The 27,966-nt window shown below is 42.2% G+C and overlaps 1 protein-coding gene across 1 annotated transcript; it reads left to right on the top strand.

Moving 5' to 3' along the window:
• The first annotated feature begins 33 nt into the window (after positions 1 to 33).
• On the top strand, positions 34 to 27,509 carry nnt2 (nicotinamide nucleotide transhydrogenase 2). The gene is made up of 22 exons (XM_080729599.1): positions 34 to 174; positions 983 to 1,149; positions 2,956 to 3,185; positions 3,313 to 3,512; positions 3,597 to 3,684; positions 6,042 to 6,130; positions 7,049 to 7,236; positions 7,730 to 7,863; positions 8,422 to 8,613; positions 9,097 to 9,247; positions 10,371 to 10,532; positions 11,023 to 11,133; positions 11,275 to 11,420; positions 12,089 to 12,284; positions 14,094 to 14,327; positions 17,103 to 17,263; positions 17,482 to 17,661; positions 18,054 to 18,213; positions 21,979 to 22,060; positions 25,884 to 26,002; positions 26,378 to 26,493; positions 27,078 to 27,509. Exons 2-22 carry the CDS (start codon positions 1,020 to 1,022, stop codon positions 27,222 to 27,224), a joined length of 3,216 nt encoding a protein of 1,071 aa, XP_080585725.1. The 5' UTR covers positions 34 to 174; positions 983 to 1,019; the 3' UTR covers positions 27,225 to 27,509.
• Positions 27,510 to 27,966: the final 457 nt, after the last annotated feature.

The raw sequence follows: 27,966 nt of genomic DNA, 5'->3' as shown, positions 1-27,966 counted from the left end.
AAACTGCTGGATGTGAAGGTCGTTCCCTGCAAGCAAACACTCCAGCAGGGTGCCACACACACACCACCCACACACTGCCTGGCTGCACACAGGTGATCAAGTTCCAATCTGCACACTGAGTGAGGCACAGCACTGAAGCTCGCACTCAACTCTATCTCACTGGACAACTGAAAGGCAAGTCTGGTAGAACACATCTATCTACACATGAGACATGAGTCAATGAAATCTGTGAATAAATGCAGCATGAATGAAAATGGGCATAAGGCATCATAACACAGAATGGCTGACTGACTATAATACTAATTGAATGCATACTTGAGTGAGTGAGTGAGTGTTTGGTGTGTGCTATAGGGCAGTGTTGGCAAGATTTATGGGCCAAAAAATTAGAATGTCAAGGCAAGTTGTCAATGCATCACCAAGTTTTGTCAAATTTCACATGAGGTCTGAATTGCATCATTGAGAGTAAAAATCACACTACTTACAGTACAACTTTACTTGCACACACACACACACACACACACACACACACACACACACACACACACACACACACACACACACACACACACACACACACACACACACACACACACACACACACACACACACACAGAGTTTGGTTGTGTGCCCAGTCTGTTTGGTCTTTTGGAGTTCTGTAGTGCATTCACAAACATGCTATGTTGTTGATATCATTGCTCGGCTCTGCCCTCTGCCTGGGCTTTGGGCCCAAAGCCCAGTTTTGGCACAGTACCCCTCCTATGCCGTCATATTCCCAGATCTCGCGGTCTAGTCTGGAGCAGTGTAATCAACCCAGGGCCCTGTGTGTGTGTGTCCTGAAATGTCACTGTGTTGTGGCTAGGCCTCGCAGCAGTGTGTATGTTTGGGACTTGTACTGTAGGACTTACTGGGGGAATATATCATGCATTTAATGATCTGACGGCAGACTTCTCACTTCCATCTTTGTGTGTCTGTCTTTCTGCAGCAGACCAGCGAGTGGAGCCTCAGGACCGACACTAGCCATGTCGACCCTCCTGCGATGCATCTCCAGTTCCTCTGTCACCTCTGTGTGGCGGCAAGGTGTTGGTCAGAGGGTGGGCCGGAGATGTTTCAGGACCTTCCCTGCATTACACGACCAAGCAGCCTCCAAAGGTAGGAGGAAATCGTCTCTGTCGGGCAGAAACCTCATATCTCCCAAGTTTCAAATTTGTATGAGTTTCATTTTTTTCTTCTCGCAAAGTAAAGCCCTGCTTCATCATACAAGGCCGTCGCACAAAAGCAGTGAAGTAGATCTACAAGCACGCAACGCCTCGCACTGTGTGCTTGTAGATCGGCTGTTTTCACTAGTTCAGTTCATTTTTAAAATGATTAATACAAAACAAACGGTTTTGGACATACAAGGTTTCCACCCGACAACGACGATATGCAGGGTACTGTCTCCATGTTGACTTCAGTTTGTCTGTGGAATACACATACAGATCTCCTCTCGGTCACAGGATGGGAATGAAAAAATGGTTCATAATATATATTGACCTACTCCCATGCCTGGCTGTATGAGTGGAAAAACTCCACAGATCGGTGCATGTGGTACGAGGGGACATTTTCAAACCTACAGTAGGAAACAGGTCTAGCCATGCTCGCGCTACTCTGGGTGCTAACACCTGTGACCATGAGAGAGGTCAGTTAAAGGTGAAACGTAGGTCTGGCTCGTCTGTGGGGAAACTGGGTCTCTGCCACCTGTTTGACTCACGACCGGAGTCTGCTGTGCTCCGTTGACTGAGTGCCTCGGTGTCTTTTGGTGAAGTTTTGTAAGTTACTTTGCGGCTTTACTCCATGTAGCACATGGCTGCATGAGAGGCAGTGCAGGCCTCGCGGTGGCTGGCCCACAGCCAATCAGCTGCTAATAATGTCTCCATGGCGAGGGGTCACTGTACCGTGTATGGACAGATATGTGAAACGCGATACTGTACCCAGTCTCCCTATCCCAGTGGTACACGCATGTTCCTAGGTTTATTTATTCTTTATTTTTTGTCAAATTTTCTACTGTGAAGTCTGTTCTAGCTCTATTGGAGTGGAAGATGAAGGAGAAGTAATTTCAAATTAATGTTTTGATATGTGTTCATACGTACACATGCTGCACAAGACGATATGTTTATTGCATCCATTCCTGAATCATCAGCTACTTTGTTAAAGGGACAGTATCACACCTTCACCCATATTGACAGAGAATGTAGTTGGTTTCGCTTTGTTCCTGACCTGAAATTCCCAACTTTCCCAAATTTTGTGGGCAAGCGTTGACTTATGTCTATGATTATACCTCACGGGTACAGGTTCTGCTCGGGTTCTCTCTCTCTCTCCTCCCCCCTACCCTTACCTCCCCCCTTTCCCTCCCCTTCCCCTCCCCCCTACACACGCATGCGCATGCAGCGCCTGTGTGTGTGTGTGTGTGTGTGTGTGTGTGTGTGTGCCTTCGTTTGTTGCTTCGTTCGTTCGTGTACATACGCATACAGGACCTGTGTATGTGTGTGCGTGTGTCCCTTGTCTGTCTTTCCCTTGTCTCTCCCTTGTCTCTCCCTCTCTCCTCTCTCTCTCTCTCATGGCTCTTTAGCCTTTGTAAAGTGTCTTGAGATAACTTGTTATGATTTGACACTTTAATAAAATTGAATTGAATTGAATTATATCAACCTGATTCTTATTATTCTCTGAAGCCAAGATCACTATTTTGCTGTAAACGAAGCAAACGAGGACAATGTCACATCCACTGAGGGTAGTGGTTAAAAAACAGTTAAGTATGGTGGTGGTAGTTTTCACAGAGCACCCATGTAAACATTTCAATCAAGGCAGCCTTTCAGAGACAATAGTCTACTGTTCGGTTTTAGGGACGCTAATAGAACTTAAGATCTACAAAATATACAGTACATAATCTACATAATTATGTCCCTTAATGTGTGTGTTCAGGTGTGCCTTACAAAGACCTGGTGGTGGGGGTTCCTAAGGAGACTCTGGAGAATGAACGGCGTGTGGCACTGTCACCTGTTGGAGTGCAGGCCCTGGTCAAGCAGGGCTTCAAAGTGCAGGTGGAGAGTGGAGCTGGGGACGCATCCAAGTTCTCTGACCAGCTGTACAAAGATGCTGGAGCCACCATTACTGATGCCAAGGGAGCCTTCGGATCCGATATGGTCCTCAAGGTTGGTACATCTTTTTACTAGTCTTTCAGCAAATTCGCTTCTGGTAAGATGTTTCTCTGTCCATCTGGCGATGCCTCAAGCAATACATTTGTTTGTTCTCATTTGGGATGCCTATCTTCTGTCTTAGGTTCGCGCCCCAGCTGTAAATGAGGTAGACCTTCTGAAGCCCAAGTCTACTCTGGTGAGCTTCATCTACCCAGCCCAGAACCCAGATCTGATGGCCAAGCTGTCAGAGAGACAGAGCAACGTGTTGGCTATGGACCAGGTGCCCAGGGTCACCATTGCACAGGGCTACGATGCACTCAGCTCCATGGCCAACATTGCCGGGTAGGAGATGTAGACATATGTATAGACACATACACATATCTATAATTGAATAGCTGATTGCAAATTGTTCATTCCTTTATGTAGGTACAAAGCTGTAGTTCTGGCTGCCAACAACTTTGGCAGGTTCTTCACTGGTCAGATCACAGCTGCAGGAAAGGTGCCCCCAGCCAAGGTAACTAACTGCCTAAATAAAAGCGTGCATCTATTTCATTCTGCATCTAGCTTAAGGCAAGACTCAAATTCAGAGTGAACATTTTGAACTCAAATATTTGCTTCTGGGGGTCCCTGGAACAGAATGAGAATGTTTTGAGATGAGATGGGGGGGGGGGGGTCCGCGGCGAAATATCATTTTGGGGATCCTTGTTTGAGAACCACTGATATAGGCCACTTCTACAAATGTCTTCTAAATCCTATCAGTTTTCTGATAGGAAAAAATAAACAAAAAAACGTATGTTGCTATATCTCAAACTTTTTCATGTAAAGGACCCCCAAAATTATGTATTTGGCCGTGGACTCCCCCCATCTCAAAATATTTTGTTCCAGGGACCCCCAGCAGCAAATATTTGAAAATGTACTCTCTTGCCTTAAGCTAGATGCAGAATAGATGCACGCATTTTAAAATGTGGTTTAGATGTGTCTCTTCGCTATTGGTGGTGACGTAGCATATATAGTGACCTTGTTTGGCCAGTCAAAACAATATGAAAACCATGTTGTGCCCTCTGCATATTACTCCTAATAAAACATTTTGCGATGGGTATTAGAATGATAAATAAAAAGTGCAGTGAGAGGGAGCCGATCCCAAGGCGCAGGAATTGTAAGGCTAATGTTACGGTGCTATCTGGAATAAAGAGGGGTTTTAGGAGTTATTTATTGCGGTCCGCCCATACCGCCGAACCTGTTCTGTTTCAGGGTTTACCAAATTACCAGGGATTCTGTGAGAGGCTAATCTTGGTCACTTGGGAGAAGATGGGGCCCCTGGAGACTTGTCCCTGTGTTGCTGTTCTTTTAAAGGACAACTTTGGTTGGGTTCATATATTTTAGAATGTAATTAGAGAAAATAAAAGATGAGTGTTAAAATGTTTTCATTTACTGCTTTCTATTGTTTTAGCCATTTTAATGATTTAGATTTCAGTGTGTGGGGCCATGCGTACAAGTGGCTAAATATTTATTTTTAGACAGAATAAGACTATTCTCAAGATGCACCATAATCTTTCATGGGCAGATGTGATTTATGGGGGCTAGTAGTGTTACTGTAAATGGTATTAAAGAAATCGCCGGCTTACTGTGTCTAAAGAAATATTCAGCCACTTGTACGCATGCCCCCACCCACTGAAATCAAAATCGTTTAAATGACTAAAACAAAAGAAAGCAGTAAATTAAAACATTTAACTTCTTTTTCTTCTCTAATTACAATCTAAAATATGAACCCTTGAGGTAAAAAAACAAAGTTGTCCTTTAAAAACTGGAATCATGCCCCCGGCCAACGGGCTACCACGTGATCGTGACCGTTTTTACAATTGATAAACGTAATCATTTTATGGATGGTGGCACTTCAGACGCACATGGGCACAATCAATTGCACCAATCACATTAGGAAACCCAGCAATCTTATAAAGTCGTCTCTTAATCATTGTAGACGTGTTCCTATACTGCTGTTCTTTTGAAAAATAAAGGGGTCATGTGTCCCTCCAGGCTACTGGGCTACCACGTCATAGTAGAGTTATTGTTTTTACGATTGATAAATGCGTAATCGTTTATGCATGGTGGCACACATGGGTACAATCAATCGCACCAATCGCATTAGGGAACCCAGAAATCTCATCAAATTGTCTCTTAATCACGGTTTTCTGAGCATCTTACGGAAATTGGATGTATCGCAGAGAAAGGGACTTGATAGCTGGCAACAATACTGGCGTCATTCTGCTAATGGTTGGCTGTGACATAATGCCAGTCCTATTCCAGATCTCCCGCAGAGGCCCTGGTGGCCAAAAACCCAGAGGGGGAGGAGGACCTGTCCTGTGTTACTTCACTTAACGTATTGAAGACAACTTTCAATCTGTTCAGCAACTTGTTGGCACTCATTGTTCACATATACTCATACACACACTTCACAATAAAGGTCTCCTCCCCACTTCCTCCCAGTTAAGTTGCATTCTAATGTTTCAGATTCGAAACTGGAGATATTATAACCAGGACTAATGTTAAAACCTGTAACTTATAGTAACGCCTGTGCTGACACGCATATTTAAACCTAAATGCATATTTCTAAATGGATACGTTGCTGGCTGGCTGCATTTGCTTAGATGCAAGATTTGATACTCTGCTATGCCTACCTCAAATTGACGACCCATAAGTAAATGCTGACTTAGCATTGCGTGCAAATACCAGGTCCTTGAAACTGCATTGGTTTCAGCCCCAGGTCTTGTAACGTTGCATCTTGCATTTAGCCATGTTTCCCCATCGCTCTACATTTGTACTAATTTGTGGGTGAACTCATTCCCCTTGAGAAAACGTGCTTGTTGTGGGCAGGTTCTGGTTATCGGTGGAGGAGTAGCTGGATTGGCAGCAGCGGGAGCAGCCAAGTCTATGGGAGCCATAGTTAGAGGATTTGACACCAGGTATAGTATATACCTCAGACTATTTTAACCTCTATAGAGGGTATGCTCGTGACATCATCATCATACCCAGAGGTTACTGTATGTGGGAACGCCTACTGAGTGGCAAAGAACTACTTTCTTGCCTTGACAGCCCATACATCCAAACAGAAAAGTCCTATATGATTGCATTAAATGACATTGAACTCACTTCGCCACACTTGATTTGCCATTGACCTTATTCACACCGCGACCATCTTGGATCACATGACCACACAAGGTGGCAGCCTGCATTACAAACCATTGTGAACAATAGGAGTTCTGTTCAACCAATTTCTTTTGACCAAATTGACAAATGGGCAGATGACAACATCAACATCCCCAAAAGGATTTAATAGAAGGGCTACAGTAACTAGATTGATTACATCCACGGTAACTATTCAAGGTAAGTTAGGTTGCAATCTGTGTACAAATACTTGCTATCTGTGCAGTGCTTGCTCCTCCATCATATTAACTATTTGTTGTTAGATTTGATTAATATGCAAAAATCACAATACAGTAGGCTAAGTTAATGATGGCAGAGCAAGCACTATAGTCTGCACAGATACTGTAGCAAGTCTTTGTACAAAGTAACATTGCAACCTAACTACCATGAATATTGTGGATGTACCCTTCTTTTGAATACTTTTGGGGAAGTTGATGTTGTCATCTGCCCATTTGTCAATTTGGTCAAAAGAAATTGGATGAACAGAACTCATGTTTTGGGACCATCAGTCCATTGTAATGCAGGCTGCCACCTTATGTGATCATGAGATGGCCGCGGTGTGATTAAGGTCAATTCAGTTTATGCATGTGCATACAGTCTATTGTGGAATTGTATTTGGATGCTGATTAAATAAAGGTGATGGTAAAGATGACGCTTTATACTTCCCTGACCACCAGGCCAGCTGCTCTGGAGCAATTCAAGTCATTTGGGGCGGAGCCTCTGGAGGTCCATATTAAAGAATCGGGTGACGGGGTCGGAGGTTATGCTAAGGAGATGTCACCAGAGTTCATTGAGGCCGAGATGGCCCTGTTCGCCAAGCAGTGTCAAGAGGTGGACATTCTCATCAGCACTGCTCTTATTCCTGGTGAGTCCCTGTCTTCCTCCCTTCGCTGCCAATGAACTTTATCTCGATTGTTTTGTTTTCATTAAAATGTGTTTTCAAACTGTCCTTTAATGAATGTGTTTTAGACACTGAATGTCTTTAGACACTATAAGCCCATTCCCAAGATGCACCGCAATATTTCATGGGCAGATGTGACTTATGGGAGCTAGTAGTGTTACTGTAAATAATAATAAAGACATTGCCTGCTTATTGTGTCTAAAAATACATATTGAGCCATGCCCCCAACCACTGAAATCAAATTCGCTAAAGCAATAGAAAGCAGTAAATGAAAACATTTTTATACATCTTTTCTTTTCTCAATACTATCTAAAATATGAACCCTTGTTGTAAAAAAACAAAGTTGTCCTTTAAAATGTGTATTCTATCATTATTCACATTCTGTATATAATTCAATAAAACTCATAAACATACAGTATTTCACCCCTTCTCCATTGCCTTTTCTGTACTCATGCAGGCAAGCGGGCTCCCATCCTGATCAAAAAGGAGTTTGTTGAGTCTATGAAGGATGGTTCAGTGGTGGTGGATCTGGCTGCAGAGGCGGGGGGCAACATTGAGACCACAAGGCCTGGAGAGCTGTATGTTCACAAGGTGAGTGCAGTGAGTCCGTTCAGCCAGGTGGTGTTCATATGAAGTGTAACTTTGAAGCTAGTCTTGAATACGCGTGCGTACGTCAGTTGCAATGCTACATTGACCATCACGTGTAGGGCTGTCACAATTTTTCCATAATCGTCTAATCGCAATTATATGAGCTAATAGCAATTATTTTGCATAATCGTTTCCATGTTGAGAAATGTTAATATAGTTTCAAACACTTTCATAAAGTAGTGGAAATAGCAGATCTACAAGCTTACAATACGTCGCGATGCGTCGCGTTGTGAGCTTGTAGATCGGCTATTTCCACTATCAATGTTCTTTTTTAAGTTGTCAAATATATCAGTAATTTATTTGTATATTTAAGTTATGTTATAATTGCCATGTGTAACTTAAAAGCCTAAAAGCCAAACAGAAATGTAATTGTCAATGACAAATACACAATTAAATTGTTAATCGCAATTATTTGAGTGACAATTAATCGTCATGTAAAATGTCATAATCGTGACAGCCCTAATCACGTGTTTGACTGAAAACTGCATCTTTTTATTCAAGGGTGTAACCCACATCGGTTACACTGACCTGCCGAGTCGCATGTCCAGCCAAGCGAGCACGCTGTACTCCAACAACGTGCTGAAGCTGCTCAAGGCCATCAGCCCAGGCACGGACAACTTCTACTATGAGCCCAAAGAGGAGTTTGACTACGGAACCATGGACCACGTTATCCGGGGAACCCTGGTCATGAAGGTAGGTCTTCTTCATTCCAGTAAACTGAGTTTCTACTGACAACCCTGCGTGTGTCATGGCGTTCCTCGTTGTTGAAGAGGGACGGTTTGAAGACTTAATCTTGTGCCAGACAGGCACTTAAAACCCCCTCCCAGCAGGGAATGACTGCTCACAGGAATCTTGGCTTTGACACATTGTTTATGGCTGGGAGGGTAGGCAACCTCAGCGAGATGTATCAGTTTACCCCTTGTGAAACTAAGCATTATTCAAGCGTCTTTAAAAGAGACCGTATTCTTTCGAAACCACTGGTAACTTGTTCATGATTGTTGTTTGTTCAGTTTAATCTCCTAAGCAATCCACAACTTTGTGTTTGAACGTTCCCATCCCACAATGTGAAATGACAGCCTCTTGATGTCCTGCTCTCACGCACTTGGACACTTAGATTTCTCATCCTGTACATTTTTAGTTTGAGCCTTGTTTTCTTATGCGTTGCTGATGTTGCAGGATGGCAAGAACATGTTCCCAGCACCCCTCCCTAAAACCATCCCGCCGCCCCCTGTCAAACAAAAGACGGTGGCTGAATTGCAGAAGGAGAAGGCTGCTGTGATCTCCCCTTTCAAACTTACCCTGAACAATGCTGGCATCTACACGGCAGGTCAGATGCAGACGTGCACATTCTGTACTGTAGACATTCTGTACTGTAGACCTGGAACGCATCTGTGTCACTCTAGATTTGAATATACAAGCTCGCAGCTCTGCCAGCTTGTTGATCTACTTTTTCTTTTTTTTTATATATATCATGAAAATGTGTGCGGGTCAAAATATTCAAAGGTTTTGGAAAAACGCAGGTTTCTGTGTCAGTGGTTCTCAAACTTCTTCATGTCAAGGACCCCTGGAAGTATATGTATCAGGGTACCCCCCAGAAACAAATATTTGAGTTACAAATGTGCGCTTTACTCGCACTTCACTTCGCACTTCCCCCTCTCCTCTGTGTTTGTTTTGTAGAGCAATAACTTCCAATCGTATGACTTTTGGAATGGTTGAAAGTTGAAACATCAGCTATACATGATGTCCATTTCATTCATATTCTTCTCTCTCGCCCGTGTTTTGTGTGTGTTGAGAACGCGATCATTGCGACTCTGAGCTTTGTTATTTCGCATAGCCTAATCTGTAACCAAGACAGACGACTTTAGCGTTCCACACGTCATGTAACATTAGAAAGTTGTGTTTTAAGCTCTTCTTAAACGGGATTCAATGTGACGGTCTGTTTTGGAAAATCCAATCGGAGCATTTGTTTCCTGATGAACAAGTCAGCGTGCCGTGTACGATTCTTGATGTTACACAGACATTGGTGTCCAGAAATGTCTGTCTGGAGTGCATATAGTTGCATGGATGATGACTTGATGTTGCATAGACATTGGTGTACGGGGCTTTTGGTGTGACACATGGGTTGCTTTTCTTTTTTTCCTTTTTTTTATCGGTCACCATTAACCGTTAGTGCTTACCGGTAACCAATTTCTTATCGGTTAAACGGTAACGGTTAACTGTTGGCCATATATTTTTTTTTTTTTTCAAAGATTTGCAAAACATGTCACATTAAAAAAATATATAGCAGAGATCTACAATCTCGGAGCTTGTATAGCTGCTATTTTTTTAATGGTTAAAGTATTTGTTAAAGTGTTTGTGTGACACAGATGCGTTCCCGGTCTTAACAGGTTAAATGTCAAGCAGATGCTCAACGATCTCTCTCTCTCTCTGCCTCTCCTGCATGTCTTTAGGTGTGTCCAGCTGTCTGGCCCTGGGCCTCATCTCCCCCAACTCAGCCTTCACTCAGATGGTGACCACCTTCGGCCTGGCAGGCATCGTCGGATACCACACCGTGTGGGGCGTCACCCCAGCTCTGCACTCGCCCCTGATGTCTGTCACCAACGCCATCTCAGGTAAGTGGTCAAATGGCATTTGCGTGGCGTTTTTTCTTTACAATTTACAATTTAGGCATTTATCATTTAGTCTGGGGGGCCAGGACAGCAAAGAGTCTAGGACGAGTGGATTGTTGTCCTGGGGTTTTTCGTGAGGGTTCTGTCAGCATCCTTTTGTTAGCTGATCTGGGTGAACTGGTGCGGTTGTCGGGTTCGATCAGGCTTTGAAGCTATGGAGGAGCTATACCGTGGGTGCTTTGAAGGCCAGCATCAGTCTTTTGTACTCTATGCTTTGAAGGCCAGCATCAGTTTTGTACTCTGTGCGGGCAGCAACCAGGAGCCAGTGGAGGGAGCGGAGAAGAGGGGGATAGTTGAATTGTATTAGATGTACATCAAAGCTAGTTGAATTGTATTAAATGTACATCAAAGCTAGTTGAATTGTATTAAATGTACATCAAAGCTAGTTGAATTGTATTCATTTAATTTATCATTGCTTGTCTCTCTCTTTTAGGCGTGACAGCAGTTGGTGGTCTGGTTCTGATGGGAGGCGGTCTCACCCCATCTTCTCTGCCTGAGACTCTGGCACTGACTGCTGCCTTTGTTTCCTCCATCAACATTGCTGGTCTGACCTTATTCAAAAATAATAACCAGTGAAATTTGATTTTTTTACTAATAATGTATTAATCAAGAGCAGTATTCACCACCCAATCAAATGAAGTGGTTAATGGCCCGGAGCTCATGTTTTTGTGTGTTCCAACCTTAGGTGGCTTCCTGATCACACAGAGGATGCTGGACATGTTTAAGCGTCCCACAGACCCTCCTGAGCACAACTACCTGTATGCCCTTCCTGCTGGGGTCTTTGTTGGGGGATACGGAGCAGCGTTGGGTGCTGGATACCACATTGAGCAGGTGGATAATCAGCTTCTTCTGGCCTTGCTTTTAGTTATTTTGTTTGTGTTGTATTTTTGGTGGGGGGTGGTACAGTATTTGTTCCACAATCTTTGCCAACTTGCACTTGTGCTACATACAAAGAAATCAGATGAATTCCACACACAATCAGACACATGAACGAACTGTCAAGAACTAGAGAACGTTCCAGGGCTAAAAAGAAACGCTAGCCCACCCCTCCCCTCCCCACCGCCCCTTTCTTGCACTATTATGCTTGAACTGCACCTACTGTACATGGACTATACTGTGAAGTTGAATATACTAACCTGTTGAACATAGAATATACTGTGAAGTTGAATATACTAACCTTTTGAACATAAAATATACTGTGAAGTTGTTTACACAAAGTTGGGTAGCAACTGTTGGTGTATATACAATATACCAAACATTTATGCACATTTGATGATGCTCTTAGTCATTTTATTCTCTATGCTCTTTTTTTTTTTTTGCACGCTTTTCCATAAATCTTTCTACGTTATTTCTATTCCACTGTTATATATGCTGCTGCATTGTCTGAAGGAAGCCAAACCCAAATAAGATGTACTCTACCTGTACACAAGATGTAACAATAAAGTACAACCTTGAAATGTGATGCTTTAACTGAGGCTGTTTTCTTCTCCTTGCTGTAGATGATGTACCTGGGATCAGGCTTGTGCTGTGTTGGGGCCCTGGCAGGGCTCTCTGCTCAGCGCACTAGCCGTCTGGGAAACATGCTGGGTATGATGGGGGTTGCGGGCGGCGTCGCCGCTACCCTGGGTGGCCTTAAACCCTCCCCTGAGCTACTGTCCCAAATGTCTCTGGCCATGGCCACTGGAGGAACCCTGGGTATGTACCTAACCGCTCCTACATCTGGCTTTGTGTATGTATGTGCCACCCCATCCCACATTGGCCAAGCTTCACGGGACGCTTAATGAAATTGACTCATAAATGGCACCGCACCGCTCACTTCACACTGTGCGATTTATTATTTTTGGTACAGCTCTTCACACATGGTAGATACAACAAGGTGTTTTGTGTCTTAAATGGGCCTGCAATGTTGATTTCTGCTGAATGGGTTTTGTTAGGAATACACTGAAATGGCCACTTCTATTTTACACTATTACAGGATTCTCAGATGATGAGATGAAGGATGGCTAACTTATAAAAGTCCACTATAATTATTTATCACATCCTATGACCATGCCATATATATCTACATAAACCAAATCAACATACAGTATATGGAGATTTGATTCTCAACATGCACTAGTGTCAGACACAACAGAAACTGGAGATTTTCAACATGCACTTATGTCAGGCACAACAGAAAGAGGGCTGCGTAGAAGATCTGTTTGACAATTATCATTCAATTATACACTTGCACTAGGAGCATGCAATTAATGCCATGAAGACAATTAAGTGATAGAGTAAATTCTACTCAAAGGCCGAGTTACAGTCCTATTTCCTCCCTAATGATCCTTGGGTTTTGCTGTTATATGTCCTGGTTTTCTTGCAAAGAAAATGTTTTACATGCATGGATTACATAAAGCGTGGATTACTGTATATTGGTAAGACACCTCAGGGCGACATGCGACCTCGCCGCCAATTCTTGGCCATCTGGCCAGTGATGTATATCGGACCTGTTACCCATATATGGAGACCCCTGCATGATAGTCAACAATGTGATGTCAGAACATGCCCATATATGGGCATTACCAAATGGGGGCATTCAGTTATGCGCTTAATATTGATGACATCGGGACAGGGATCTCCATATATGGGCATAAATGGACAAGGACGTAATTAATTTGCAAGTGTGACTCGTGACGACATCAGCAATCTCCATATATGAGCATAAAAGGGACCAGAGTGTGATGTCAGAGCCTAATCTGATACCTGATCACCAATCCCGATCAGGACATCCCTAATTATAACCACATTGGGTGCTCTAGAGACGTAATGTTGACTCCTAAAAGCATGGCAATGCCTCTTTCAGTCTGGAGAACAATTAAACAAGTGTGTTTTAAAAACTGCGTGCTACTTGAGGCTCAGCAACGGTTGTTTAGTAATGTATGAGACGATGAATAACTTTCATGCGATCAACTTGGCTTTTAATTTGAATGGGAATGTTCTGCAACGTGATGGAACATCAATCATCTTTGTTTAGATTAAGAGATGAGGATGCTTAACTATTATTAATTTATTTGCGATAGCGGTATGATAAATGGCGTGACTACACACATGGCGTGCCAAAGTATGTGAGTTTACTTACTTAAATTAGTAACCCAATATAAAAGATATAGAAAAATATTTTTTTTATTTGCTTTTTGACAACATACTTTGGAGCGTGACTCAAGGCTATTTGGTTCCTTTTGAAGCTAATTCCTAATATGAAACGAAAAGTAATTGGAAACAGGTGGTACCCTTTTGACCAGCTGCATTCTAGCTCTACAAGTGCGTTCATTTTAGTCATGTTGCATGAGAATATTTGTGGCTGACGTGTGATTGAGGCTGACATAATAAGTTACTGACATTTTGATGTAATGAGAAACCCTTTCATGTATCATGTCTTTCTCTCTTTATATTCATGTGTGGATCTTAACTCCTTGTGTCTGGTTGTCTGTTCTCCTGTGTGTAATGTATGTGTTCCATTAGGTCTCACCATTGCGAAGCGTATTGAGATCTCAGACCTCCCGCAGCTGGTGGCAGCCTTCCACAGCCTGGTGGGGCTGGCGGCGGTGCTCACTTGCGTTGCAGAGTACATGATCGAGTTCCCCCATCTGGACACTCACCCAGCGGCCGGTGTGGTGAAAACCGTGGCATATCTGGGCACCTACATCGGAGGAGTCACTTTCAGCGGATCACTGGTGGCCTATGGCAAACTTCAAGGTTCTGGATGCTTCTTTTAAAACACACTTAAAATTATTATTTTTTATAATTTGAGCAGACACCCAACGTTTTCCCTCTGAGTAAGCAGTTGTTGATAGTGGCAAGGAGAAACTCCCCTTAACAGGAAAGAAACCTCGAGTAGAACCAGTTTCTGAGAGGGGGAGAGAGGGTAGCTAGTGGTAGTCCCATGCAAGTCTAGGGCCAGCCCTCAGGCTATAGATTGTCCTTTTTATAAAGCTAACTTCAAATGTACAGTAGCTAGTGACTCAGAGAACAGAGAGAAGGTTCCATGTCTTATGAGGCTGATAATTTAAGGCTCTGCCTCCCATTCTCCTCTCATATATTCTAGGTAGCACAAGTAAACCTAGCCGTAACTAGTTGCAGACTTTAGATTCTTTTATTTTTGAATGTGTTGAATCTAGAGTTGCAACAACCACCACTGACAGCCCATACATCCAAACAGAAAAGTCCTATATCGTTGTATTAAACATTAAACTCAAATTGAATTATCCTCTATCTGCAAAGTGTGAAATCCACCGTAGACATGTTATGAGCTACTTTCTGTCAATTCATTCCGTGCAGGTGATTATTTTTGTAAATGTTGGAGTTTGGAAGCGCTCCTTGGAATTCACTCACGGTCCTGTGTACCATTGAACATAATGCAGGAGGCATCAGGATGTTGCGTTATTGAAAACGTGCGCTTCCAAACTCCAACACTTACAAAAAGTGCACAGAATTTATTAACAGAATGTACCTCATAACATGTCTACGGTGGATTTTTATGAAACAAAAACCTTGCAGATAGAGGATAATTCTTCCAAGCTTTCCATACAGATGCAATGTTAGTGTGTTTAGCATTGTTTAATACAATCAGATCGGACTTCTGTTTGGATGTATAAGCTGTGGTTGGTATTGCAACTCTAGATTCAACACATAAAAAAAAATCTAGAGCTGCAAGTTGCGGCTAAAGTAAACCGACACTAGGAGCACACTAATCTTTTTGTAGGCTTGTAAGACACAATGAGCTCTTCAGGGTATGGTTGTACCTGACCTTAAGGGCTTTGTAGGTGAGGGGGAGAATTTTAAGGAAACCAGTGCAGAGAAGCCAATAAGGTAAAGAGATAATCTATTCTCCTAGTTGCTGTCAATGCACGCCTTTGTTGCAATAATCCTGCATCTTTTTCAGACGGGTTGTGCCTGATCTGTGCAATGTAGACCAATGCAATGCTAACAATGTTGTTTCTAGATGATGTGCATCTAAGCCCAATAACTCCAGTATTAACTGAGTTTTAGTTGCGGGAAATTGCAGGTCAAGACATGCTTGGAGTTTAGTTATCCGATTGGTTTTATCTGGCTTAATTGATTTGAATTGTTACGTAGATACTCAAATGTATCAGTTTCCTAATATTAGGAAGCATTTACGTGTGAATAGTGTGGTCCACGCACAGAACTTTGTGGAACGTTTTCACACATTGAACATTTATTATCATTAACCTGAGTGTGCAAACCTAAAATTCATGTAGACCTACTGTAAATACATTAATGTATAATAGATCAGTGGTTCTCAACCTTTTCAGGCCACGCCCCCCAAAATGATCATATTTTAAATGGGGACCCCCCACCCTGACGAGCACTAAGAGTTGAGGCATTACGTTTTGTATAACATTTGTATAACATAACAACTATTGTGAAAATGGCAGATCTACATGCTCAACGCCTCGTGTTGCGATTGTAAACCTTATGTTGGTTTGTTTACTGTTGAGTGAGAAAACGGTGTTGCACATTAAAGGGCAAGTTCACCTCTGGGACAACCTGGGACAACCATATGATGCATCATGCTGCATCATATGATGCAAAATGCATCATCATTCATGCTGAAATACTAAAATATCTCAAAACACAAAAAAGAACTCAGGATTGTGTTGATCTTGTCCCAATCAACAATAAAATAATATCTGGTTGTCCCAGAGGTGAACTTGCCCTTTAAATTAATCATCTGAGGACCCCCTCCCCCTCCCCCCAAAAATAATTTGGGGACCCCCTCTGGGGGTCCCGACCCATAGGTTGAGAACCACTGGTATAATAAATAGTGGTTTGAGCAGTGAGACGGTGGTATAACCTCGTACAGATCTTTGATTTAGACAGACACTCAGACATCTTTATAAACGTACTGAGCCCTGTGTCCTCTGGCACAGATTCCATCCTTTCATCTAGTTAAGGCCAGGGATCCACTGGTAATTCCAGATAGGGACACAGGCCTTGTGGCTGCCTGCTTGTAGTTTGTCCTACACCCAAAGCAGCCCTTTCGCAGACTCTCCGAGTAATTAACCATAGTGGACGTCCTTACAGACACACCACTGATAAGGACAGCTATGTATATATTTATTTTTTCTCTTTTCAGTTGTATTATTGCTTTTATTATAAAGCGTCGTTCTCGCGTGGAAACCTTGTATGTCCAAGACCGTTCGTTTTGTATTTATCATTTTAAAAATGTACTAAACTAGTGAAAATTGCAGGTGCGAGGCGTTGTGTGCTTGTAGATCGGCTGTTTTCACTTTTGTGCGACAGCCTTGTATGATGAAGCAGAGCTTTACTTGGTGAACAAAAGTACAAATTTGAAACTTGGAGATACAAGGTTTCTGCCCGACAACGACGAAAGGTATTTAGACGGTACGCTTAAATGTAAAACTGCACAAAAGCAAAAGGATTCAGTCCATACCAAAAGCATACAAAACGGGTTTATCTTGAATAGATGTTATTGCTCCTTGATTCTAGGCATTCTGGACTCTGCCCCTCTGATGTTGCCTGGACGGCACATGATGAACGCGGGCCTGATGGCAGCATCCACAGGACTTATTGTTCCCTTTATGATGAGTACTGAGTACGCCACTGGCATGGGATGTCTGCTGGGTGTCTCTGGACTCTCCACCATCATGGTAAGTAAGCCCTTACATGGAAAGGGAGCATCAGCATTGTATTGTGATACTGGATATTGCGTAATTTAAATCTCAAAGTCCATACGGAATACCAATTGGAAATCTTGGTGAATGCGTTCTGTTACTGTATTTAAGAAATTGTCTCTCGGAACATGAATTCGTATCGGTACAACAAATTTGACGGAAGATACTTACTGCAGCTTGTAACTTTCCTGTAGGGTGTGACGCTAACGGCAGCCATAGGGGGCGCTGACATGCCCGTGGTCATCACGGTGTTGAACAGCTACTCTGGATGGGCGCTGTGTGCTGAAGGCTTCCTACTGGACAACAACCTCATGACCATCGTCGGAGCTTTGATTGGCTCCTCTGGTGCCATCCTTTCCTATATTATGTGTGTGGTGAGTAGACGGCAACCAGCCTCTTGATTATATCCGCCAGGAGATGGAACTCCATTTTCTTTTTGTCATTTTGAGCTGGTACTACCACTCAAATCGCTACACATTAACACTGGAGTCATATGATGAATGTACTTTAATGATTTAAAAACAAATAAATCCATGCCAAATCCATTGACTTTATAACTGGCTTCCAAAGTTCCAAGAAATGCTAAAATACACGTATGTGCTCTGCGACGTGTCCCTTGTGTATTGGTTCATTACTGTACACAGTAAAATTGTGTTATTTTAACGAAATGAGTGAAAGCTCTTACAGGTACATTTTTACACTCTGAGTTGACTCAAACATTCACTTTGGACATGAAAATGATATACTTCACCCCTCTTTCTCCAAGGCAATGAACCGTTCCCTGCCTAACGTGATCCTGGGTGGGTATGGTACCACTTCCACAGCAGGTGGTAAGCCCATGGAGATTGTTGGTACTCACACAGAGATTAATGTGGATCAGTCCATTGAGCTGATCAAGGAAGCCAACAGCATTATCATCACGCCAGGTACACACACGCACGCACGCACGCACGCACGCACGCACGCACGCACGCACGCACGCATATACACCCACGCATATACACACAAGGGGGTGGGGTTTAAGGGGGGGTCTGGGGGGGGGGGCGGGTTAAGGGGGGGTCTTGGGTCCATATTAGACACAGACGGTGATGGTGCACAGCCCTACTGTCAGACTGTCCTACCATGGTGCTGTGTGGATCCTCCAGATGCTGTTCTTACACTGTCAGGCTCTGTAAGGCATGCATTTCTCTCCCATCTTGTCAGCTAAAGATAAGTACATAAAAAGAACACTGAATTGTGCAGAAAAAGAGACCCCATTGAATGGCTGTCAGATTAATCATTGTGATAAATAAACAGGTTTTAAGATATACTGATTCTTAAATTGACTGGCAGGGAGTTCCAGAGTGTGGGGGCATTAATATATCAGATTAGGTGTGGAGAAGCCATGAGAGGGAGCTGTTTGTCCAGAAATGATCCAATATTGATGAACCTTTTGCAAGAGCAGTCGTGTGGTCCAACACGCTGGTTTGATTACAGTGCACATCATGCTCACTGCACACTGAGACGTTTCAACAGACTACCAACAAAGCAAGGAGGGCTGCAGAGGATACGTATTGGGTCTGACTGAGCAGGACTGTTCCAAGGGGACTTGATTAGTGGCAACACTGAACTCTACAAGATACCTGACCAGGGTTAAACGGGGGTTGCCTCAGATGCACGCCACGGAAAGGGGCTCTTTGCACGCAGGGCACACGAATCCCCACCGCACACAGCCCCAGAAAATGAGGGTTTCCTTTCAATAATGTCTCCCAGACATGGAACCCCTCTATGATTTAATACAGGGAGACCGTGCTAAGAGGGAATACCATGAGGCAGAAAGGACATTTGAGAGATGTAAACGAGAAAGAATGTTAGAAGAGTGGGGAGGAGACTATTTATTTTTGCTCCAATAAGAACATGCTTTCCATCTGTTGCACTACAAGGTGTAGTCCAGTGGTTCTCAACCTGGGGGTCCCCAGATGATTCACTTAATGTGCAACATTGTTTTCTCACTCAACAGTAGGGATGGGTATCGTTCACCTTTTAATCGATACGATACCTTTTTCGATACCTGGGAATCGATAAGATACCTTTTTCGATACCATTTTCGATACTTTTTATTTATTATTATTATAATTATTATTTGCCTTTTTCTATGGGTTATTTTATAGACGTTGGATCATTATCATAATAATAAACATTATAGGCTATTCTCGGCTATTTTCACAGTAACGAGTGTAGCCTACTAAAGCAGTCATTAAACTCTCAGTAGCCCAACTGTTACAGATGCGACCAGCAAGGGGTGCATTCAAAAGTATCGAAACAAGGTATCGTTCGTTTTTATGTGAACCGATACCGATAGTATCGACGTCATTGAATCGATACCATTAAAAGTATCGCCGACGATACCCAACCCTACTCAACAGTCAACAAACCAATAAAGTTTAAGTATATAGAGGGTACCTGAACATTTCTAAAGTGACAATTTAAGGACTTTTTAATACCTCTAAAATTACAAATTAAACATTGGCCAAATTGTCAAATATTAGAGGCAGAAATTGTGAAAATAGACGATCTACATGCTCACAACGCCTCGCAAACGCGAGGCGTTGTGAGCATGTAGATCAGCTATTTTCACAAATCACAATAGAACCGTGTTATACAAAATGTAATGCCTCAACTCCTGGTCAGGGTGGGGGGTCCCCAGTTAAAATATGATTATTATACCACTGGTGTAGTCAACTGTGCAGCTGATTGTCTATTTATCACTTGCTGTTGCAGACGTTAAATCCTATAATAATGATCTTCACTCTTCATTCAGAAAAATGCTAAAAGTCAAACCCAATTCCTGTGGTACATCTCTTCCAAATAACCCACATCAAAAATGGGGCCAAAGAAAAGTTTTGAGAGGTTTATTGGTAAGGTTTGAGAAGTTTATTAGTTCAGTGAGAAACTGTTGTAAGATGTCCGTCTTTCTGTGAATGAATGTAACTCTCTCCGCAATGAATCTCTAACTCGATTCAATATAATTATGCTGTATTTCAGTGGCTCCCAAACCTTTTAGCCCGTGACCCAAAAGAGAAACGTTTTCCTGGGACACAAACTACTGAAAACGGCTGATTGCTTCGCGCTGTGAGCTTGTAGATAGTCTATTTTCATTACTTCTTAAACATTTGTTTTCTAATTTATTGAATTTCTTTGATTTTATTTCTTAATGAAATTACTGGAAAAAGATTTTTTGGGAATGTTTTTATTTTATTTTATTTTTTTATGTGTTTAAATAATAATTACAAACTAAATGTAGGGAACAAAAAATAAGGGTCCAGGGTCATCTGGCGATTGAGCTGCACTGTTGCACTTGTTTGGATGGGGAAATGATCTGTTACAGTTAGCACATTTGAGAACTGCTGCAATGCCTTTCTAAGCTGTGCAGGTGATTTAAATCTACATTAAGCCAAATGTTTAACAAAGTATTATGGCTTCTATAAATTTGCCTGATGAAGGTCTGACTCTTCACTAACTTATTGGCAATGTTTCGGTCAGTGTGCGGGACTCCATTTCTCTATTCTGTAAGTTCGAATATATACAGACGGTGCTTATGTAAAGAACGTGTCCTATTATCTTTGCTGCCCAAAAAGTCACTTAAGGGCATCCCTTTTTATTTGAAAATTGGGTTCATGATATTGGGACTGTGCATCCCTTTTATTTGAAATTTACGATTATATTGTGCAAGACCAGGATGTAAAATCGAATCTGTTATCTCCGTCCTCATGCCTGTTTTCTGCTGACTGGAAGTTTTATAGAACTTATAGCAGACGGCATCCTCTCCTCCCTGCTTTCCTCTTTCTCATCCTCCTCTAATTCTTTATCCTTCTCTTGCTCCATCCTTCTTTCTCCCGCTCTTCTCCATCCATCCTCTCATCCCTACTGTCCTCCTGAGGTTCCTTGACATTCTGCTGTTGCCTGTGGTCTCGGCATCATTCAAATACCGTTGCACCACATTCTGGACCCTGGGATTCACTGTCTAAAATGTCTAAATGTATAAATTGGTTATATTGTTTTGTTGAGTATCTTCACTCTTGGTTATACAGTTTACAGTTACAGTTTAGGCATTTAGCAGACGCTTTTAATCCAAAGCGACTTACAATAAGCAGATACAAAACATCACAAGATAATATGTCAGTACATCAACAGCAATATAACAAGTGCAAATGGATATCTATCTAGAACAAAACACAATATAATCAAAGTTCTAAAAACCTAAAAACAAATGCTAACTAGCTTCATGTATGGTCATTGATTTTCTGTAGTGCTAAGGGTTTAGGTGGAGTCTGAAGAGGTGAGTCTTCAGTCCACGGCGAAAGCTAGCGAGTGAGTCCGTTGTTCTAAGTGTGACAGCGAGTTTATTCCACAACTTGGGGGCCAGGAGGGCAAACTGTCTCGGACGAGTGGTTATACTGTAGCGGTAAACTTGAGCGTAGAAACCAATGTTATTAGCCATTATAAGAACCCTGTTAATTGAAAACTTCCATTATCTTCACAGTTGGAAACCTATAAATCTAAAGATATTTGAATAGATAAAAGATTATACTCATTGTAATATCACAGGCAATTATTGACACATTGTGAGTACCTCAATAATAGAATAATAAAAATAACATGGGCATAAAATGATTTGCTAATCATTTTGTTCAATTTCTGCGTTTGTGTAGGTTGGGGTCTGTGTGCAGCAAAAGCACAGTATCCAATTGCAGACATGGTGAAGATGCTGACGGAACAAGGGAAGGATGTGAGGTGAAGATCTACACTTTATTATGTTACATTTCTGTTGATGTTTCTTTTTAACAGACCACAGTTTTTTAAAGAAGTCTTGTAACATGAAGCGATAACTCAAGCGTTTGGTAAAGTGCATTTTCAAGAATTTGCACTGATTTATATATTTGGACATTAATCCAGTGTTTCTGGCACTACATTCTAGACACACCCACCACTGCCTGTCCCAGCGAAGTGGCAAATGTCAGAATATCCACAGTTGTCGTAACACACATCTGGTTGTGGTTGTGCGGGTCCTGGGGTGTAGCGTTTCTTCTGAGACGGCACATGTGGTGGAGTGAAGGATGACGGTCGGCCAACTTTGGATGCTGGCTTGTTGACTTGTTTCAAACTGTGGGTGACTGCCAGGCAGAACCTTTTGAGAATCATTGGTTTCTCGTTTAGTAGAGACAACAATCCCTCTTGTAGAGCAGCCAGGAATGTGAGATGCACAGATCAATATTTATCTGAACGAGGGAAAGTACCTTTGCCTTGACTTGGCTGGGGTCTTGTGCAAGTGTACCAGCAGGTCAGAAAGATCAATGCTTCCCATGTGCTCATTGTAGGAATGAGTGATTGGCATTGGATGATGATCTGTATTTAGGACTCTTTGCTCCACCATCTGACAACTGAAAGATGCTTGATGCCACAGACATTAATGAAAAGGTTGACAGATTTATTGTCCAGCCATAACCACTGATCCCCCCCAGCAGACCTGTAATCAAAGGCTCCTCATCCTTTCTTCATCAGCTTTGTCCGTCATCAAGCTAGTGCCACCAATCTGATTTGATTGGACAGTGCTGAAGCACTTCCACCCGGGGTTGCGTTCAGCTTCTGGACATGGTCTTGCATAACATTGCCACCATGCAGTTTGGTCCCTAGCGGTAGCACCTGCTTCTACTTACATAGGGCAACCTGGAAGACTGTGGATGCCCCTTGAAGGATGATGCCATGTGAACTGCCCAAAAATGTAAAGCCACACTTGTACAGCTTGTTGGCATTATATTGACAGTCCCAGTCTTCTATGCCAGTGGTTCTCAACCTGTGGGTTGACGATCATTATTTTGGGGGATCTGGCACATTCTAAAGTGACATTTAAGGACTTTTAAGACCCTTTTAATACCTCAAGAATAAAATTAACATTGGCCATATTGTCAAATATTAAAGGCATGCTTGTCATGCCTTTAATATGCAGGGTGGGGGGGTCCCCAGTTAAAATATGACTATTTTGGGGGTCGCGGCCTGAAAAGGTTGAGAACCACTGCTCTATGCCACCATGACCTCATCCACGATGTGCTTGTAAGTGGATGGGATCGGGAGACACTCAAAGCATCTCACTGCCATTGCACTGATTTATGAATTAAGTTTAATGAACCAGCGTAACGTCTCAGATCTATTCCTTGGCTTGATATCAGCTGTCACATTGAAACATGACTTATGTAGTCTTCCATGGCTGGGAAGTGAAAACACCCATGGTAAAGTATTATTGCCAAGGAAAGCTAGTCTTGAATGGATCCCCCAAACGCCTGGGCAGAGTACAGGTTGGTATTATGAGCAATATGTTAAATCCTCTTGTCAAGTGTTATTTTTAAGTATTTATAGCGTCATGGGTTTCAAAGCAGGAACCTGGAATGCCTCAATGTCTTCATCCTTAGATATTCTCTGTGCCTTTTTTGAGGCCAGCAGGTGGACAAGGTCAGGCGTACGCATCTGGCTTCGTTATTATTCCCATATCCTCGTCTTACTCTCTCGGTTTAGAAGATGGGTTGCAGGCATTGACACTAAGGCTTGCCCACCTGCCCCCGGCAGGTAAATAAAACGTCAGGGCAGGTGAAGTTGCCTTTCAGGTTGCCCGACAGGGCAAGTGCTCATTTGAGAGGGGACACAAATGTCTATAAACACAACACGAAATATCTGTCTAAACACCTGAACGTGGCCAGTGCGCTGTGTCTTCTGGTCTGTGGAATGTAAAATAAGAGCACTATTTACCTATAATGTGCTGTTTTTACTGTTGCTACATTTAAAAATTAAAAATAACAAGTGTGAACCCATAGACATATTCAATCATAGCTAAAGTATTTGGATTTGGAGGTATTGAGGTATGACATTTTATCGCACAGGCCCAGAAAGTAAAGAAATAAGTGTTAAATTGAGCTGTAATTAAAATCGTACCTATCATTTTATAAAGGACGATTTACTTTTCGGGCAAGTGGGCATTACCTTCGGGCAAGTAGAACATGACCTGTACTTGCCCGATGGGCAAGTGCCTCTGAGACCTTAGTGTCAACCCCTGGGTTTGCTGATGCAACCTCCATGCTCCATCCATGGATTCAAAAGAACTATCCCCATTCTCTTCAGCGTGTGTGGGTTGATAATCCGGATTGTTTGTTTTGATTTTATTAAGAGGTTTGCATAGGAAAAGGTACAGTTCACTAGGTCAACTAAAAGGATAAAAACCACAAGAAATCTTTTGGCTTGTTTAAATTGGGGTCCCTTTTACAACTCATAAAATTAAATGACAGACAAATGGAACATGGTATGGTACTATGCAGAAAATATCATCAGTCGGAAAATAGAACTAAATGTAGGCTACATTAGAAAGGTCAGTGGGAGGTAAGAATAGGCTTTGTTTTTTTTTTACCAGTTTTTAGTTGCAGCCACCTAGCTGTAAGTGACTTTTCAGAGCGGTTTTAAAGGAGGGCAGGCTGTTGGTAGGGCGTTCCACATTTTTGCGGCATAGCAGGAGAATGGATTTAACCCTTTGTTTGTACCATCTGTAAGTTGCTGCTGATGTGAGTGATGACTACAGCGTGACCAGAGTCTTGAGCATTTTCTGGGTTACGGGTCAGTGTGTAGCCTTAAAGGAGTAGTTCACCCCCAAAATGACTTTCTATTGATTACTCATGCCATGGAGACTGAGTTCAATAATATATATATATTTTTTGTATTTGTCGCATTCCTAAGACAAATGTGATTAAGATAAAGTTACCCCCATTGATTCCGGATGGGGGTTGGGTTTCTGTGCGCTGGATGGGGCTCTGTGCACTGTGTGTAACACCTCTGAAAGTATATTATGTCAACTATAGTGTGTAGGTGTAATATACTTCCTTTTTTTATAACCTGCCTAAATATAGTTGTAGCAATCAGAGTTTGAAAAACGAATGCAAAGTTGTGTGCTTTTTTTATAACCTGCCTAAATATAGTTGTAGCAATCAGAGTTTGAAAAACGAATGCAAAGTTGTGTGCTAAATATATGGCGTTTCCGACCTCTCAACCACAATGTCCCTCATTCGATTCTGGCTGGTAACCTGTGTTGCATGCCCCTGCCTCTTTCTGTCCTCTTTCCCGTCTCACTACTATTCAATCTAAATAAAGCAAAAAAATAAATCACATTAGTGATTACATTAACCAATTTAGACCGGAAACGCAAGCTTTAATAATTGAAAAATAGCAGGTATACTTGACTTGCACAAATGTTCAATCGTGAACATTTGTGCAAGTCAAGTATTTTTGACCCGATTCTAAAAGGTTTTTGAAAAACGCATGTTTCTATATCATTGGTTCTCAAACTTTTTCATTTCAAGGACCCCTAGAATATGTATTTGGCCACTGACCACCATCTCAAAATATTATGTATCAGGGACCCCCCCAGAAGCAAATATTTGCATTACAAATGTTCGCTTTAAAAAAGATACATTCAAATATTTGATCTACAAGGCAAGCTCTGTGAGCTTGTAGATCTGCTATTCTTCAATGGCTAAAGCATAAAATAATTCCAGGTCTTATGATGTTAATTATGTGCTAGGTTCGGCATCCACCCGGTGGCTGGTCGTATGCCCGGCCAGCTGAACGTCCTCTTGGCCGAGGCTGGAGTTCCCTATGACGTGGTCCTGGAGATGGATGAGATCAACCAGGACTTCCCAGGTAAACAAGGGTCGATACGTCTCACGCCAAGAGCATTTCTTATTATGCTTCTCCGTTTTTATCACTTTACCCCAGAGGGTTGGAGGGGGGGGGATAGTAAACCGGCATGTGTAATGCTGTAAATGCATCCCCTTTCATTTGTGTGGAGCAACCCCAGTGTTGATTGCATATTGATGTTTCGACATGCCATGTATCAGGGCAACAGACTGTTTTCGTAGCGACCAGGCATGCAGCTCTGAAACACATGGGTCTGTTTATGACAGAGGAAGATAAGTGCAGTACAGAGGAACCCAATAACGCCAGCGGTGATGATGGCAGCGCACTTCATTAAACGCTGTCAGACTGAATAAATGTTTGGGTGTGTTTGATCCACAGAAACGGACCTGACGCTGGTCATCGGTGCCAATGACACCGTGAACTCTGCGGCACAGGAGGATCCCAATTCCATCATCGCCGGCATGCCTGTCCTAGAGGTCTGGAAGTCTAAGCAGGTTAGTGGTCGACTGAACTGAAGGTACAGCCAGACAACTTTTCCACCGTCTCCGAATGCTATACTGTAGTCTGGACTACACCTCCCGAAATTCCGAGTCAGGAAGCTGGCATTTCTGTTCACGAAAATATATATTTTTTTAAATCTTAAATTTGTATTCTTTAATTTCCAATTTCCAGGCAGCAAGCTATGTGCTTAGATGATTTCAATTTATATTAAGATACATTTGCATGATATCCTCTTTATAATTCATATTACTCTTGATCAGAGCTTGCATGTCCCAGGCTGTATGGGTGGAAGCATTTGAAAATTGTGAGAGGGAAACTTTTTTAAAGTGGGACCATGAGGGGTTCAAATGAGTTTAATTTCATTACATTCCTTTGAAATGACTGACAATATAATTAAAAAATGTCTAACGGTGTGGATTTTGTCAAAAATAATTTCTAAGACCCCTCTCCTGCGACAGAATTATTTGAAATGGGGGTCCATGGCCAAATGAAATTCAATTTGGGGGGGTGTGACAATAAAAGGTTGTAAATTAATACCCAGTTTAACGGTTTGCTTTTTGTTGCTCTCCACCCCCAGGTGATCGTGATGAAACGTACCCTAGGCGTTGGCTACGCTGCAGTGGACAACCCCATTTTCTACAAGCCAAACACATCCATGCTGCTGGGAGATGCCAAGAAAACATGTGACCTCCTCCAGAACAAGATCAGAGAGTCCTATTACTAGTTCCATCCTTCATTAACTTATCCACAAGTGCTGCCTTGCATCCTCGGGACTGGTCAATATTGTCTTTCCAGATATTATATATGTACTTTGTTAAACTTATCCACAAGCACTGCCTTGCATCCTCGAGCTGGTCAAGATTGTCTCTCCAGATATACTATATGGACAATGGAGGCTTATTGGATCTTTGATAAATGTTTATGTGCTGTATTAAAGGTGCCAAAGATTCACCTTTGATTTCTGGGGGGGGGGGACTACAATGCATGGGATTTGTAAATAAATAAAATATTTAAATTTGATCAGAAATCTGTTCTTCACTTTCTGTATACGTAGCATTGACAATTTGACATTGACCAGGTGTTTTCTATTATGAACACCTAAATCCTAAGTTTTCTGAAAATATTCTATCCCCAAAAAACGTATCCTGTCGCTATTTACATTGCATCTAAAATGATTCTTTCCTGGTATAACAATGTATAGACTTTCCCGGTCTTAATGGGTTAAAAAGATCAATCCTTTGTAACCCAGAATCACATTTGTCTTAGGAATGCAACACATTATTTAACTCGAGTCTCTGTGGCATGAGTAATCAATAGAAAAAGTCTTTTTGGGGGTTTACTACTCCTTTAAAGGACCACTCCAGACTAAATAAGATCTAGGATAATTTTCCTACTTGTTGATCCCAAATGACGGTCCATGGGGTCTGAGGCAGAATGCCCCTGTCGTCCAGTTTCCCCAGCAGAAC

This window comes from Nannobrachium achirus (assembly GCF_963921795.1).
Source record: "Nannobrachium achirus genome assembly, chromosome: 7".
NCBI classification, from domain to species: Eukaryota; Metazoa; Chordata; class Actinopteri; order Myctophiformes; family Myctophidae; genus Nannobrachium; species Nannobrachium achirus.
This window is presented reverse-complemented; position numbering and strand designations above follow the sequence as displayed.